The sequence below is a fragment of the Gymnoscopelus braueri genome (assembly GCF_963280865.1).
Source record: "Gymnoscopelus braueri genome assembly, chromosome: 7".
In the NCBI taxonomy this organism is placed as follows: domain Eukaryota; kingdom Metazoa; phylum Chordata; class Actinopteri; order Myctophiformes; family Myctophidae; genus Gymnoscopelus; species Gymnoscopelus braueri.
The window spans coordinates 38,074,481-38,092,095 of record NC_137608.1 but is presented as its reverse complement, the minus strand read 5'-3'; the positions used below and the strand labels follow the sequence as shown (position 1 = coordinate 38,092,095).

The 17,615-nt window shown below is 40.0% G+C and overlaps 1 protein-coding gene across 1 annotated transcript; it reads right to left on the bottom strand.

Moving 5' to 3' along the window:
* Positions 1 to 5,161: 5,161 nt before the first annotated feature.
* On the bottom strand, positions 5,162 to 17,030 carry ido1 (indoleamine 2,3-dioxygenase 1; the record flags this gene model as incomplete). Its single annotated transcript, XM_080433589.1, has 10 exons — positions 5,162 to 5,574; positions 6,394 to 6,542; positions 6,761 to 6,812; positions 6,914 to 7,031; positions 10,988 to 11,087; positions 11,526 to 11,540; positions 12,300 to 12,418; positions 15,850 to 15,969; positions 16,078 to 16,169; positions 16,940 to 17,030. 10 exons carry the CDS (start codon positions 17,028 to 17,030, stop codon positions 5,162 to 5,164), a joined length of 1,269 nt encoding a protein of 422 aa, XP_080289715.1.
* Between the last annotated feature and the right edge of the window lie 585 nt (positions 17,031 to 17,615).

Sequence of the window (17,615 nt, the reverse complement as noted above, 5' to 3'; positions counted from 1 at the left end):
TTTGCCAGTGCAATTATTTCTGCAATGTAACTCTTCGATGGTGCCAAGTTCATTTAATTTGAACGTTTGGAGGCTAGCACAAAGGCTACAATTAGGGACCATTCTCAATTTATTGAAAGGGGTTCTGTGGAACAGAGGAACTCATGAAAGTTTGCTCCTATAACATTTTAGGCACTTGTGTAATTCAACTTTAATGTATTTACGCTGGGTGGAACAAAGGGTTATTTTTGGAATTGGTAAGAAATTGAAAGAGACTTTTGTTTCCAATTTTACAACATTATGCTCACTGTGGCTATTTGAGTATTGTTGCAAGATATGCCACTTTATGATGCATATACAAAACATATTGACATGAAGTTTAGTGTCACGTCAACAATTCCACTCATTGGGTGTGTCCTTTTGAGATATGTGATGCTTATGCTACCACCTGGATTCCAACTCCGGTCTCTTTGAAACCAAACATCTACTTGCTCAGCAAAATAGGAATCCCCCCTGGGACAAGATATCAGAGATATGAGACTTTTGGGCTTTAGGCATGGACAGGGCTACTACATCTGCTACATTTGTCCACCCCCCACAGGGAAACCTGATCCAGGCGAGCCCCCAATGTTAGCGCCTTGATTTAAACCCGGGAAACTAAACATCTACTGCTCAGCCAAACAGGGAATCGAGCATAATTCTTCTCACTATACTATTATGTGAAATATGCAACCTGCTTTTTGCCTCCATGTAAATGTATATAGTGGTATCACAATAAAGTGATTGAAAAGCTGGTTGAAATTAACATACTGACATGCTGTGAAAAATCTGTCATTTTCTTAATTATGTATTGATCCTTTAATGTGCTGCAATTTACTGTCTGGCTACTATTACTATAACTATTACAGAGCTAGGACGCAGTATATTCACAATTGAAACATGATGAAGTGGGCTATACTGTTTGTAGTGTCAACATCTGTTTTTAAATCAAACACAAAAACAGTGTGTGTTGCAACAGTGTGAATATGTTTTAGAAGTAATATGAACTACTTTGCACAGATATCACCAACCGAGCTGCAAAGACTGAACGAAACAGCAGAGTGCAGCGAATGAGTTCATGTGAAAGGGGTGGTGGGGGCAAAATGTCACAATAGAGCTCTGCAGTGTTTTATCGGAGGAATAAAGGCAACAGTATAATGTGACAGGTATGCTTGACTGTCATGTGGATGACTTCATCTGTGATGCTCAGACATTTGCAACAACACCTGAAAAAGCAGGCTTTCAAAGTTGTCTGTGAACAGACAGCTTTTTATGTGGGCATGGTGGAGTTTCATAGGGGAGAGGAAGTGATAACATTGCAGCGAGATGACTGCTCCGAGAGAAAGTTCAGTGTGTTCCCATGGACCCCACACATAGTTGCATCTCCCAGCGATACTAAAAGTAACAAGCTTGGGTCAAAAACAGGGAGAGAAAAAAGATCTCTGGGTGAATAGACACGGTATAGGCCTAAGGTCATCTTTGCTACTGTAGCTCCAAAATAAACTAAAGACCTAAAAAAATCTGACGGAAATGTCAGAATAACTGACATTGTAATGGTAGCATTGGTAGGACAATTGTAGGGGGTTACAAGTCTCCTTGTTTCAACTTTTTACTCTGAATTCTGTAGCCAGATAATACAGCCGTGTGTGTGTGTGTGTGTGTGTGTGTGTGTGTGTGTGTGTGTGTGTGTGTGTGTGTGTGTGTGTGTGTGTGTGTGTGTGTGTGTGTGTGTGTGTGTGTGTGTGTGTGTGTGTGTGTGTGTGTGTGTGTGTGTGTGTGTGTGTGTGTGTGTGTGTGTGTGTGCGTGCGTGCGTGCGTGCGTGTGTGTGTGTGTCACACTCAGCTTAATAATGCGGGTAACTACTACCTCAAGTGACAGAAAGAATTTAGGTGTGATTTGAGATAAACAGCATCATAAAAGCTCATTCAAAAATAAGAGAATCCAGGATATCCTGTGGTTAACCACCAAGGCACAGCAATCTGATTGTCTGACCAAAAGTAGCACCCACACTGTTGCTCCTGAAGGCGCTGAGTGATGGAATGTGAAAGGAGAGAAACTGTATGACAGGGATTTGGGCCCAAAATGTTTAATACTTGAACCACAGTTCTGAAGTACATCTATCTAGGAAACCACGTTGATCTGTTTTTGCCCAAGTAATGCTAGGGCAGAACCTTCATGTCGGAGATCTCTCCCCTGAAGTTCAAATATTGTACAATAACAACCTAAATTCAATAATAAAATGAAAATTTTGCACGTACGAATTTTGTAATATGATGTGACATCACTGTCGATACAATGGGTTCTTCCCTTTGATGCGTTTGACATGTCTAATCTCCAGGGTGGGGAAGGGTGTGTGTTGGTGTGTCATGTCCCGCTGAAACCAACCAAGATGTTCCGAGATGTAGTGAAACTTCTCACAGACGGACTAGTGCAGTGCCGTCCCAGCCCGGCTACACAATGAACACATCCTTGGAGATGGCTTGTGTTTACTGCCGGGTTGTCAGGGAGTCCTCCGCAGTCAGGCAATAAGGAAGGGGATTATTTGCTTTGGCTGTAGAAAAGGGCTCTAATCAGATCATTGTGACATGTGAGCACTGTGTTTGTCCTCTTCGCCACCCTGCGCCCTGCCTCGCTGCCTCCCCCTGCCCCTCCCCTCCCTGTGCATTCTCTGCTCACCTCTTCCCCTCTTCCCCTGTTTCTTCCTGTCGTGTTTTACACAGTTTCTCAAGTTGTAAAACAGACCTGTATATACACAGTGTATTGCAGGAATGAGCAGAGTACAGCCGTATGAGTGGCTAACTCATTTGTTAGTCAGAGAGGCAAAATATTAACCTTATTGCCCAGTTAAACATTTGTATTCTATTTATGTTTGGAAAAGCGCTATACAAATAAATTCATACATTCATTCATACTTGCACTACAGGAATGACAGCTTGGGGCTGTTTATAGTATTTCATTTCTGTCTTGATACTGGATCATTTGAACAAATCAAATTTGTCATTCAAACATGTCTCCCATTTATGTGCTCCATGTGCAATTGTTAGATTCAATTGTGATAGAACAATTGTATATGGAGCGCGTCAATGGGACACACGATAGAGCTCTGTTCCTTCCATCCCTCCTCATGATAACCACCAGAGTGTATGAAGACTGGGCCAGATACAGTAGATTGCACAGGTTTGTGGAATTGGATTGTCATGGTAGGTTTCCCCTTCATCAGTCTTATCTGATCTTGTAAGGCTGTTATTGTAATGAAACACCAATGGAGACAAGCCAGGAAAGGAGAAGGTGATATGGCAAAAGCCGTTCATGGCACAATCCAGGTCTGTATTTCTCTGGGTTTTCCATGCTCTATCACTCCAGGAAGTAGTAGTAGGGCATGTGAGGGCTGGATGTGGGCAGGAGCATGCATGGCAGGGGGGCTGAGGTAACTGTGATGTCTTTCTACTGCATTGTGCATTGTGGTACAACTACACCATTGCCTAACATACAGACATAACAATAGGTCATTATGGTCACCAAGAAAAAGGTTGAGCCGGCAATGTTTTGATATAATTACAGGAATTAGCTTCAGGACTAAATGGATTTGAACTGGTTTGCATTCTAACAATGTTATGGCGTCATCGTTTACATATAGGTAGACATACTATTCCGTACATACAGGTATATCCCATATTACAATTGGCTTACAAGAGGGCGCCCCGGCGGACCTCTGATGTCACTCTGACTCGGACATAACCATATACAAACCCCATACATAGGCAAGACCACGGCCATGTCACTCTGACTCAGACATAACCATAAACAAACCCGATACGCCCATAGGCATGTCACTCTGAATCAGAAATAACCATAAACAAACCCGATATGTCCATATATAGGCATATAGATCTGGTTGTCCAGAGCCACAGATTCGACCGCTATGCACATAATGGTCATGTGCATATATGGGACCGACCGACTTCACCCTCGGCGCCCACATTGGCAAGGACTCGAGGGAAAGCGGTGCCCGCCGCCGAGTTGTTCAGATGCGCGGTTGTCCGGAACCGCCCATCCCCCCCGATATGTCCATATATGGGCATATATGGCTATCCAGAACCGCCGATCAAACAAATAGGCCCATATATGGGCTTGCCAATATACAGGGTATGGTATATACTAATCATTAGACCGTGTTCGGGATGCGTAGCATAGTGTCGGGGGCTGTATCAGAGTACCCGTTGTACCCGTCTGTCTGTGTCCTGACATCAGGGATCTCCATATGTGGGCATAAAAGGGACACAGGTAGACAGGCAGATACAGAGATCTCCATATATGGGTACAACGGGTACTCTGATACAGCCCCCGACACTATGCTACGCGGCCCGAACTCTAGTTGTGAGGGCCGCTATGCTGCCCGAACCTCTAGTCAATATAAAATGTCTTACATTTTCTCTAAATAAATAAATCAATCAATAAAGGGGGAACAATCTGTGGATCACGTATCATTGATTTGCTCAGGTAATGACTGCTGCTTGGTGTACTCTGTTTTGCCTTCTTTTGAATGACACTGCCATTCAGCGCCCTCCCATGGCTTCACAGGGTGTTGCAGTACTTTGTGTGATGTATTTGTGTATGTGATACTACAGAATGTTCTTTGACAGTTTTAACTTTTTCGTATTGTCAAGAACAAGTGGTGTCATTTACAAAATACTTTTTTTTAATAATCATGCATGATGGTAAATGAATGTTGACAGATTTGTGCTGTATTTAAATCCAAGGAGACTATTTTTGGTTACTTCTCAAAAAGATGTGGGAGACATACTTGCACGAGTGTTTTATAATGTGTCCATCACAAAACGTGGGCGATTGTATTTAGTAATCTTGGTCTGGAAAGGACATGATGGAGTTTTTGCATTCTTCTTCAGATTGATGAAATTAGTGGTTGAATTTAATGGGACTCAACAGTGATGGTTTGAATTATGGTTTGGACTGAATGACGGGTATCACTCGTATCCATAAAACTGAGGTTTGCTTATAGGGACACAACAAAGACAGACATAGCATAACACAAACAAACATTCTACACTTTTCACAATTCCTCAAAACGTCTGTTTATTAATGCTATATAAGTTAGTGTTGCATTTTAGCAAAAGATCCATGTCATCTCTGATGCCCAATTGTAGCTTTCTCCGCAGCTTTGCTGGTTTGTGGCAGGGCGGCGTCTTTTGTCCGGTCCCTCACAGTCTTTAGGAAGCTCATAATCGAAGAGCCCCCAGTGCCTCTCTCCTCCAGCGCTTTAGGGGCCTTACTCACAGTCTCTTCCTCTGAGGTCCGGTCCTGGCTGCGGAGCTGGCGCGCACGAGCAGCAGGCACTGAGATGAAGCGGCTGACTACATTGATGTGGTTGCTCCGAAAAGCTGACAATTTGTTGACGCAGCATTGGAAGGCCTGGCTCAGCCGCTCGTTGGAACACTCCTGGACAAAACCCCCCAAAGAGGTCTGCTGGGAGATGGCCTCGATCAGCTGTTTATGGGCAGGTGGCATGTAGTCCCTCATGCGGGTTAAGAAGGCACCTTCACAATAGAGCAGTTTGATCAACAACAAACAAAAATACAGTTTGATTTACAACTGGCCAAACATTAATAGTGTCCACGCCTTGTTGCTCCTAAAACACAGATCTTTATTTGCCTTAGGCACTGAAACAAATGCTTATTGTTTGTTGGATCCCCATTAGCTTCCTGGGGTCACTCCTACTTCAATAAAGAGGGTCTTCTTTATTCTCAAGAAAGCATGGGCAATGTAACTTGAATAAAGAACTGTTTATTATGAGCTACATGGGCCAGACTATTTCCCTACTTCCCTACTATTTCTCTTTTTCTCTCCTGCATCTGCCCTTCTAACCTGACTCCGCCAGCTGGAATAAGCATGCTTCACACATTTGTTTCACCTGTGAACTCAATACCGCCCCATCTGGCGGAGTCAGGTCACTGCCCTTCACCTTCCAACGTTTGTGTTCTGTATAGACCAATTATTTGTTTACTAACATTGAGACTGGAACACTGGATGCACAGGTGATTGTTTCATGCAATCAATTCTCAACCTGTTGTTTCGGGGTGCCCTCTTGTGTGTTGGCTAGTGCTGCGCGCCCTAGCGAGACCTGACAGAATGGGTTTCATTTGCAACCAGTATGACGCTTGCAACCAGAGTGACGTCGTCTGTTAAGGGGTCTATTGTCCATGTGTTCATGTGCAACTGATCAAGTGCAACGGCATAATCTTTTATTACTAGATCCCACTCACAGAAATTTCACTCAAAACATTACATTTAGATTAGATTTTTGTAATTTATCTCTGGTACTGCTATAAATACTCAAGGAGGGATATCGATCTCACCACTTTTTGCTTCATGTTTGACTCCCAACAGCTCATCAAAGCAGTGTAGCAGGCTGCTCTGCGCGGCACTTCCACCTGAGTACTCCATAGGGGCTGTCTGGACATCCTCATACACCAGCCCCTTTGGCATGGAGGGGTTATCTCTCCACCTAATGCAGTCCAATAAAATCCTCAGAAGTGGATCTGCAAATGACCCATAAGGGTCAATTTGTTTGTGTACTGTGCGAGCATTTAGTTGTGTGCTTTATGCACCTGTATGTGCACACATTTTGTAGAGCCACGCTTGCACGTGGGCACACACACACAAATTATTTTAACATTAAAAATGGTCTTGATGAGAGTAAAGAAATATCAATATGTACTGTACCCAGATAGATAAATCCTCATAATTCCATAGAAGACTGATGGATCCACATGACCTTAGGAGGGGAAGAAAAGGCATATCAACTGCATAGTAATGCGCATTCTAGACCAATGACTATGAATGCATTACAGTATGTGCAATATGTTGAATCATTACCGTGCATCATTTTGAGTGCTTGTGTCATGCCTTCAATAGCCTGGCTCATGTCCTCTAGGGCTTTGGCCACAGCTTCAACATCTTCACACCTGACACCATTGATCACAAGGGGAATAGTCTGCAACACATATCCATTAAAGTTGGAATTTGTGGCACATTTTGAACATTTTGAGAACATTTTGGCATATTGCTTCATTAAACGATTTCATTCATGTTTGTTTTTGAGGTGGTTATCCTGCCTTAGTTTAAAGGGATACTTCACTTTCGGGCCGGGGACACATTTAAAAAAAATATAAAAAATAAATGAAAAAAGTTATGGAAAATTCATGGCCCCCTCACGACACGCAGTGTCCTACTAATGTGTGAGGGGGCCATGAATTTTCCATAACTTTTTTCATTTATTTTTAATATTTTTTTTAAATGTGTCCCCGGCCCGAAAGTGAAGTATCCCTTTAAGTGTAGTCAGACTCCCCGCTAGCACCAAGGTGACAATGTTACACACGTTTTAAAGAGTTATTATTTACCCATTCATTTTAGAATCGCTATTATTTTCTGTAGGTTTTTTTGCGGTATGGGACCAGGGTTAGAGCTGTCTAGAAGACTTTGTGCGTGTCTGTGTGTCCGCAGCTATAGTCTTAAAAACTGCTGGACTGATCATCAACAAATGTCTTCTGCATGCTGCCAGTAGGCCAAGGAAGTAAATCCCTGAATCTTTCACATATTGTGACTTTTTTTGGTGTGTTACTACTTTTCACATTTTGCAAATTGATAATCTGAGATCACCATCCCCCACTACTTTCGGAGAGGCAGCATATAGTGTTCATGGTCTCTCTTTTACTGCAGAGCTTTAAGTGTATTATTTATCTTTTTTTTTTGTGCACATTTTGCTCCATTTACAGTACAGCTAGCGATAGCTCCAAGTACGCTATAATCTAAAGTAAGTTTGCACCCACACTTGATTGGAAAGGGACGCTTGTGTAGCAACTAGCAATAAATGTTTTCTCTGCTGAGCCCAAGTAATAGAGATCGCTTTTTGATCCTTGGCAAGCCCAGGTTGACCGGTTCATTTAAATCTAAGTAACTGGAGAGTGAGTCACTGTAATGTCAAAGAAGTTAGAAGCAACCATCTCCCAGACTCTGGCCACTGGAGAGCATTCCCATAACAGTGCCAACAACCTAAGAGTGCAAATGGGGTCAGCTCAGCAATCATTTTTTATTAAACAGTGCTTCCTGGGCATCATATACACTATGTATAAAGTTAGTATTTGCTGGCAATCAGGAATTCTGGAGGCCAGCAATACATTGGACCATACCTTGTTCCAATCAAAAGCTGGGTTCAGGTCCAGAATATCAGCCCTCCATAAAGCATCTATTGCCTGGGGTCTACAGTATATGCGTGCTGTGAAAGGTTTATGAAATGGGTGTTTTAGAACTCCACTAGCCTTCAGAGATGATCGAATACAATTCTGTACATAGATAATGACAAGAACGCAAGCCCTCGACTCCATAAATATCCTAAAGTGTATGAACATCTTTCTCACCACCAGTCAACAGTCTGGCATATTGTCTGGGCAGATTAGAATACACAAGGTCTTTGAGGGAGAAGGGATGCACTTGTCTCTCTTCCAGAGGCTGCCACAACAAGGATGCTTGAGGTTGAAGCCATGTCATTAAGGGTCAGAGCATAAAGGCCCAAGAATTGTGTTTAAAATGTGGAAGAAACAAACCACCAGCCTGTCTCTACCACTGCATCGTTGACATGGCTTGATGCGTGGTTGCTTACCTCCCCATCATTTTAGAGAGTATTGAGTGCTCAGCAAAGGAATATAGCCAAATACAGTGCTGTGTTGAAATCACAGACATGTAATGTAGACTTGCCAAACAAGCATGCTGGTTTGTAAAATAACACTGTATGTTATGCGTGATATGATCGTGATATCCTGGGAGTATAACAAGTGTAACATGCCGCACTACATTTTCATGGCTGTAGGTAGAAATGTAACTGCATACCGTACATCGCTATTATCATTAATCCATTAAGAGCGGGAACGCATAGGCTATTGTGTCATTTTAGATTTTTAGCTATAACCATTATTTTACACTTTAGGCTATTCAAAAATAGTACCACCGAGTGCCGAGCTACGAGCTTGTAGATCTGCTATTTTTGAAAAATCTTGAACATTTTGTGCAAAACTTTGAATACATTCTGTTGATTTTTTTTTCTCAAAAGTTTGCTTCTGGAGATCCCTAGAACAAAATATTTTACAAATGTTCGCTTTAAAAAAATATATATTCAAAGATTTGCACACATTTTCACGATTTTTCAAAAATAGCCAAAGAAATCTAAGGGACCAGTCGAAATTTACAGAAGGGGGTCCCTGGAGGAAAATAGGGGAGGGTCATGCCTTTATAATTTTAGTACAAGGGAGGGTCAGCTAATTTTACTTTGAATCCAAGGGAGGGGTCATAAAACAGTCCGTTTTTTATATACCTTTTTAGTACAGCAGAACAGTGGTCAATGACCCCTCTCTATTTCAAATGATACAAAGGATTAAAATCCAGGAGACCAAGAGACAGACAGATATACACACTACTATACAGAACGTCATACAATCAGCTTACAGGTTACTGGTATGAAGAGTGAAAACTATCTACGAAAAGAAAAAAAAATCAGGGAGGGGGTGGGTTAAGACCTAGACAGGGGCCATTTTCGAATTGCAAATTCCAGAGAAAAAGTACAAGCAAGCACATGCGATTGATATGGGCACATTTCCTACTAATGATGACTCAACCAGGTAAACCGGTTCAGTTTTCCTTGAAATTCTAACTCCCATTTCTGTGGAAGTTCTTGACATCCGACTTCCAAGTAACTGACAACATTGATGCGTTATCATACATCAAATAAAAGCCTTTATTTACCTTGATGTACCAAAACCTCCCTTAAATACTTTGCGCTGTGTGCGTGTGTAAAACTGTCATCCTTGAGTTGAATTTACTTTCTGTTGTCATGCACATTAACAGTATCCACCATCGATAAGATAAAATATAATACAAATCTTCACTTTCCTACATTACTAAATGCATGGTCAGGGACCACATGCATGGTCAGGGTCCACGGACCACTAGTTGAAAACCCATGATGTAGGCAACAGTGTAGTCGCTGTAGTTAATAATTATGGGATTCAATGGGTTTCCCACATGTAAGTTTAACACTGTCCATTCTGCTACCACTACAGACACTACACTGTGCATTTAGCAAGACTGACTACAGTAATGTTCTAATCAATGTGGAAAGCAAAACATCGTACATATTATCAGTTTTAAATGTCATGTTGTTGTTGATGGGGAGGGTTAGGGGTGTCAAGATAACACTAATTTCATGATACATACATGATGTTGGGCATATGATATCGATATGATACATTATTAATGTCCTTTTGTCATGTATCATCAACATTGGCCATCATCTTTAGTTTTAAAATAACAATTATAAAGCACTTTAAAAAAACAATTACAAAGTGCTTTGTACACACAAATAAATACATTTGTGCAAGCACCATACAGTAAGAACTCCTATAACTTTCACCGGCAAAAAAAAGAAAAGAATTAAAAAAAATATTACGATACAGTATGACATCTTGACAATACCTATCGTCACATTTTAATACCACGATAGGCTATATTGTGGGACAATATATCGTGACACTCCTATAGGCGGGGAGGGTTAATCTTCTTTTTTTAATCACTTGGGGAGGGTCATTGATTTTTTTTTTGTCAAAGGGAGGGTCATGGCATTTTAGACCAGGGCACATACTGTACATTTTCTCCAGGGGTACCCTTCTTTAAAAATCGACCTGTCCCTAAAATGGCACAGATACTTTCCCGGTCCAAATGGGTTAAGGCATACCGTTAGAGATATGCACTGATATGTACTGAGGGCACCTTTCTAGTTTATTCATCTTCTACCTCTCCTGTATTTCAACTGTGTTGCCGTTGCCACTATGAGACCTGAATTTCCCTCTGGGCAACGGTACAAGGTAGAATGTGTGTCTGTTGTTTGATAAAGATATTCACCCTCAGTGCTGGAACAGCAGCCAATTCAACCAAGAGAGTAACCATGAAGAAGCCCCGGACGCTCTCCCCTCCTGGGAGGGTGACCAGCAACTCCAGGTTCCTGGATGTGGCAGGTATAACACAATAATCTTTGTCCTTTTGTCAGGTCTCAGGATGTTGCCCAAAATGAAATGTGTGTCTTAAAGGTTTCATGACATTCAGATTTACAAAACATTAAAAGTCTTTATCATGTCCTTCAAATATATATTAAAAGGTTTTAACTGAAAAATCCACTCCAGTGAGCCATGGCAGATTTTGTTCTGAGGCCTTTTCAGGTGCAATGAAAAAAAATCTATTTGCCTGCAGGAGTCGCTGTAGAGGGATTTTGCCTGTCAATCATCGCCTCTGCTCCGCCCCCTCAAAGGAGAAGGATAGGGGAGGGGAGGGGCGGGGAGAAGAGGGGGCGGGATTAATGGTCATAAAACAAAACAAAAAAACGAAAACATAAATTAAAAAAATGAAAATGAAGTCATGAAACCTTTACAAACGAAGTACTTACTCTATGTCAATAGGTCTGGCACAGGAGATGAAAGTCGACAGAAAAAAGAAACGGGAGAAAGAAAAGGTGCAGTTATACACTATTGATCTTCACCATACCATGTGAGCAAACATCAGTTTGAATGTAGTTGAATCTACCTTATTTTATAATGGTTTGGGAGTGTCTGAATGTTTCCTCATTTTGGAAGATGGTTACCTCTAAACTTTCATTACTTTTGGAGGTTGATATTACACCTTCTCCATCTGTATTCATTTTAAATGATGTGTCCCAGGCAGCTACGCCTAGGATGTACAGTGTACACACAAGCGCATCTTCTTTGCTGGCTTAACAGCAGCAAAGACATTTCGTCAATGGGCTTTAACATTTTTAGATATAGTATATCTAAAATTATAAACGGCAAGATTACACGGAGATAGCGAGAAAAGCGCCAATGTACAGTATGGTTTTGCATTGCAGATAAGCTAAGATAAGATAAGATAAGGGCATGATTTAGACTGTCCTTACACTGTAGGATGAACTTTGTGCATAGTGTTTGGTCCTGATTTTTCATAACATCGTTGTTCCTGGGAGGGGTGGGTTACTTATTATTTTATTCCTTAGTCTTTTTTTGTTAGTTTTTATGTTGTGTGTGCGTTGTATCTGTATCTTGTTTTAGTTTTGTTATTATTCATGATCTATGTATACTATATTATGCTGGCATAATTTGATTGTTTTTGTGATATAAAAAAAAAAAACTATTGATAACAAAAAAATAATAATGTAGTTTAATCTTACCCTTCAGGATCCCTCTTCCTCCAGTTAGCGAGCACGGCATCTGCATGGGTGAGGATTGGGGGAAGTCCTAAGCGCTGTGATGTCTTCCAGTACGGAATGGCCAGGTTGCGCGGTAAAATCTTAAAGGAAAATGATGTAGCATTGATGATCATTGACCAAATGTTTATAAAACGTGTATTGGAATATATCTGAGCCTGCATGAAAACCTCATTGAGATGAGAAAGTTAACTTGGGAGCTTGATGCAATCAACAAATTTTAACCTACAGTACTATCTCAATATATGTTGGTATGGAAGACTAGATGTTTGAATCTAAATGGAGCATTTATAAATAAAGTACTGTGTTCTTTGTAAAGAAACAGAGGCGAATTAACGGTTTTGAGAAGCTAATTGCATTTACTGCTCCTGAAGGAGGAAAGCATTGCTTCAGTTTACAGTGTGCATACACTGCACCTAGTCTGTAACGACATCGAAAAGTAGAGGAGAATGAGTAATGTATTACTTATTAATTAATTAATTTACTTTATTTTACAGCCTATATAGCCTTGTAATTAAACTATTCCTGCAGGGAACACATTTGTGAACCAGGTGGGTACAAACACCGTTTAATTTTACAACCCAGATACATTGTACAGTACAAACAATTACTACAGAGAACATGATGGGGGTATGCATTGCTTCAGTTTCTAACCCACATACCTTGCACTTAAACTATTACTACAGGGAACAAGATGAGATCAAGCACGGCTTCATTTTACAGCTCACATACCTTGTAATTACTCCGTAACTACAAAGAAGAAGAGGTGTAGGTTTCTGTAACAATACTGTAGCACATGCACTACTAAAATTGCCTAGGATCAGGAGGATTCACTATACTGTATATTCCCAATTTCCCATGTAGTATTTTGTCCCCTTTAATTGTTACTCAACCTTAATTGATCATTTAATGCATAATTGATGTATAAGTTCCTCCTACATACAAAATGACTACTTCATTATTCTTAGACTTCTTGTTTCGTAGCCCGTAATTCTCTTTTAAGTATCCCTGCAATTACAAGAATAATAATTACATTATAATAACTAAAATGATACCAACTAACAAAAACCCAAATAGTGCCAGTGTGCACCGAGGAACAGTAGAGAAGCAGTGGCAATGGTGGGTGAGCAGCCATTCCATTAGTATCTTCTAGATTTTTATAGATGTTGCTGAAAACAGGTAAGTGTGATTTCCCCACGAAGCAGTATGCTTCATACTGCCAGAATGCTAAGTTGGTGTCAGAAGAAATAATCCAGAAGAACCCTAGAGGGTCTGATCATCCTGATCATGATGTTCTACCAGTCTGTAGTGGCCCACACATTATCTGACTCCCAAATCATCAAATACGGCTGCTTGGTCACATACCTATGCATCACTTTCTGACACAATCGATGCCCTCTCGCATCGCTATTTCGCCCCAATCCACTTCTATAAAAATCCCAGGGCATCATTAGCCTGCGGTAGTATAATATAGGAATACCATGGGTGTCTAGGCTGCCCTAGCGTGTCTGATATCTGGTCTGAGAAAGGTCCAGGCTCTTATTTTTGAGCAAAACTAAAGCCTGGAGACCGAGGCTAATGGGTGTCTAGATATGACCATGGTCAGGTCCCCTCTCTAAGGTTGAATATCTTAATTAAACCATGAGGCCATAGCCATGAGGCTATACCATGATACTAATTGACATCCCATTACCAGGCATTCTGCCCTCTCCTTCGATTAAGCCCTATACTTAGAAATAGCAATACAAATAGAGAAAATAGTTGATCTACAAGCTTACACCGTGTTGCATTGGAAAATAAAACACCCTAATTGGTGGGCTAGCAGGTGTGGTCGCATCTATCACACCACTGATACATTATAACTCTTGTCAGGTGATGTGAACTGGCTACATTAGCCCATAATTTCCTCGAGGGACATGCACGAGGTGCAATGAAGATAAAGATAAAGATAAAGATAAAGATAAAGAAAACTTTATTGTCCATTAAATTGACATAAAATGGAAATTTGTCTTTGGCACACCAGCAGTCAGTTACAACAATAAAACATTACAAAAATACACAGGTGCATTAAAATACACACTTTCCGTAATGGAAATTAAATTTATATTCCTGTTTAATTATTGATTTACTATTATTAACTTATTGTTCAGTCATTATTCCTCTTATTTGAGTATTACTTTTATACTGTATGACTGGATTCTGAATTATTACAATTATAGCTAGTCTGCATAATCTGCATAGTGTTTACTGGGAAAGGAGAACTGCTTAGCCAAAATAGTGCATCAGGGTCGTCTGATTACATTTGTTTACTTAACCTTTCATCCTCCTAGTTTTCACCAACACTGGGTTCCATGTCAGACTCCCCGTTGCCTTCGAGGCAACCGGACGCTGCCCGTTTTCTTTTATTAGGCCTATTTTGTCTATTCTCATTTCAATCTAGTATTCCTTCATTTTCATATCATCTTTTCATTATATTATTGTCATCTGTTGTATCAAATACATCTACTGTACTAAAGACGTTTAGTTCTAATTCTTCATTCTCTCACCAGTCACAGAGGAAATATTTAATTTCCACAATACTTTATATCACTGTAATTCTATGAACTTGCTGGTTCTCACATTGAAATGACAAATCTAAAGGCTTTTGCTACAAAGGTCTTTGGGGGAAATGATAACTGTGGATTTACCGATTGTTTTTGTAATATATTTTGTATATTTAGAAAATACAACAATATTTTTCTCAAATTACACAGCATTTCTTCAGTCCGGTCAAAATTACAAAATATTCAAAATGTAAATCCATATTTCAAATGGATGTAACAGAAATACTGTAGTACAAGTACAAGGCACAGTACACAGCATTTCTTCAGTCCGGTCAAAATTACAAAATATTCAAAATGTAAATCCATATTTCAAATATATGTAACAGAAATACTGTAGTACAAGTACAAGGCCCATCCTGATCTGTGTGACACAATTGTGTCACATTGTGTGACAAAATCGTTAAAACATTATTGACCTCTAACAGTTCTAATCTATTTGTCTACATGGCGCAATACAACCTTTCTCCTATTTAAGATGTTTCCAAGTTGGATAAGTCAAAAGCTCACTTTTAACTAAATTACATGAAGTTTATGCAGTCATGTGCTAGATACAGTAGATAGAGAAAGAGAGAGAGAGTGAAGGTGAGATAGAGTGATAAGCTTAATTTATGCTTTGTCACAGGGATGGGCAATATATCCCTATTATATTAATATCGTGATATGAGAAGATATTGTCTGGGATTTTGGACCAAAAGTGTTGTCTTTTCTTGGTTTTAATTGCTTAAGCCTTATCTTTCGGAATTTTTCTATTTGTCTATTGCCTAAATTACTATATTTTCATCACAATATTGATATCGAGGTATTTGGTCAAACAAATATCACTATATCGCCCAGCCCTACATTTGCTTACCAAAAGCATTAGGTTTTCAAGCTTAACAGAGAAAGGGTAATGGAGACCCAGTGACACATACCTGAATGGTGTCATTCTCTCCCTCCTGCCAGACATAGCCCATGGTCATAACACCCAACACCAGGTGTGCCAATCGTTGCTCCCGATAGCCCTTCAAAAACTGGATGCTCAACAGTGGCATCTGGGAAAAGGGGATGAAAAGGGAATTTAACATTACACTCTTCATTCCTTCCCAGTTCATCATGTTTAATGTAATTGTTCATGTATTCACTTGTGAATACGTGAATACCTTGTGAATACGTGAACGCAGCTCATGAGAGTGTATCAGCTCTGTCACATGCAGGGCAATATCCATCCATGGCTGGTAGTAGGATGGCAGCTCTGCCTTTTAGAAGTTGCAAGTCGAGAAGAAAGTGAAACACTTTGTTATGACTGGATAAGACTATATGGGATATTGAAAGGCATGGGAAGGGATTGATATGTATTTCAAAAATAAAATATGCATTTGATATAGCGTGATCGAGAAAGAATGCTTAAATGTTCTAGCTAATCTGTAAGAAAAGTTTTCTGTTAAATATTAGTCTGTATATGAGAGTAACTGTGCAATATATACGCTAATGCAGTTTTACTCGATAGATCATGATGTGATAATTAGGGAGGAAATTGGTTGGTGAACATAGATAAGTGTTGGAACAAAAGCTTTGTTCCGAATTAATTATTGTATAGGCTAAGTTTGCTCCACATGGAAAATTATGGCAATTATACTTTTTTTTAATCAAGACCACACTCAAATTAATTTCAGTAGCTCAGTCTAAACCATAAAACCTGTTTAGCAATTTTCAAGAATATCATTTATTCAAAATACACTGGGGTAACTGCTAGGACAGGGAAACACTGAATTCTTTAAACTAACAAAACACAACAGGCATCTAAAGTACACATCAACATGAATCAGCAAGTAACTAAATGTGCATTTAATATTTTTTTACTTTCTATTTAATTTGAATTCCTGAATTCCTGCTTACCTTAAAAACCTTGGAATATAATCCAGTTTGTTTTGGTTCATATCTGCTCTACATGGTTAGATAATGCGGGAGATGACCTGATTGAAAACTATAGTTCATCATACTCCATGAAGCATTTATTTTTACCTACCAGGGGCACAGAAAGGATAAAGCCCAATTCTTCAGAGACATGGTAAGGATCCAGGGAGAAAGGAGCCTTGGAGTCTGTTGGAGTCATGGAGCCAGTGTTAAGATCCTGCAGACAGTAATGATTCTCAGATCGATGGAATCACCCTGTCCAGAGTCAAGTCCAGAGTCCAGACCCCAGTCCACGACAATGCATTCCCTAAATTGTGCAAACACTAGCCCTCACTCATTTGGATTATTTCCAATGCTTTGGTCTGCCAAAAAGGCTGCCAAAATTTGATTTTGTAACATTACAATTGGTCCAAAATAGAGCTGCTGTACAAAAAGAACAAAAACAAAAAGAATGCATTGCATTTTGGGATGGCCTTTGGTGGAGGACAGACTTTATATCTCCCTGCTGTCTTTTGTCAGAGGCATCAATTCATCTCCGGCAGTCCTTTATGGCCGGCTGAAGTTTAGCTCTGATAAACACACCTACAACGTGACATTCATCACAAGGTCTCTTTACGCTTCCCATCTCAAAAACTAATTCAATGAACACACAGTAATGTATAGAGCAATGAAAGAGCTGCAAAGTCTTCCATCACAACTAATACAGGCAACAAGTAAATCAGATTTTTTTAAAGAAATTAAAGAAATATCTTATAGAATCTGCTTTTTGATTACGGCTAACAGT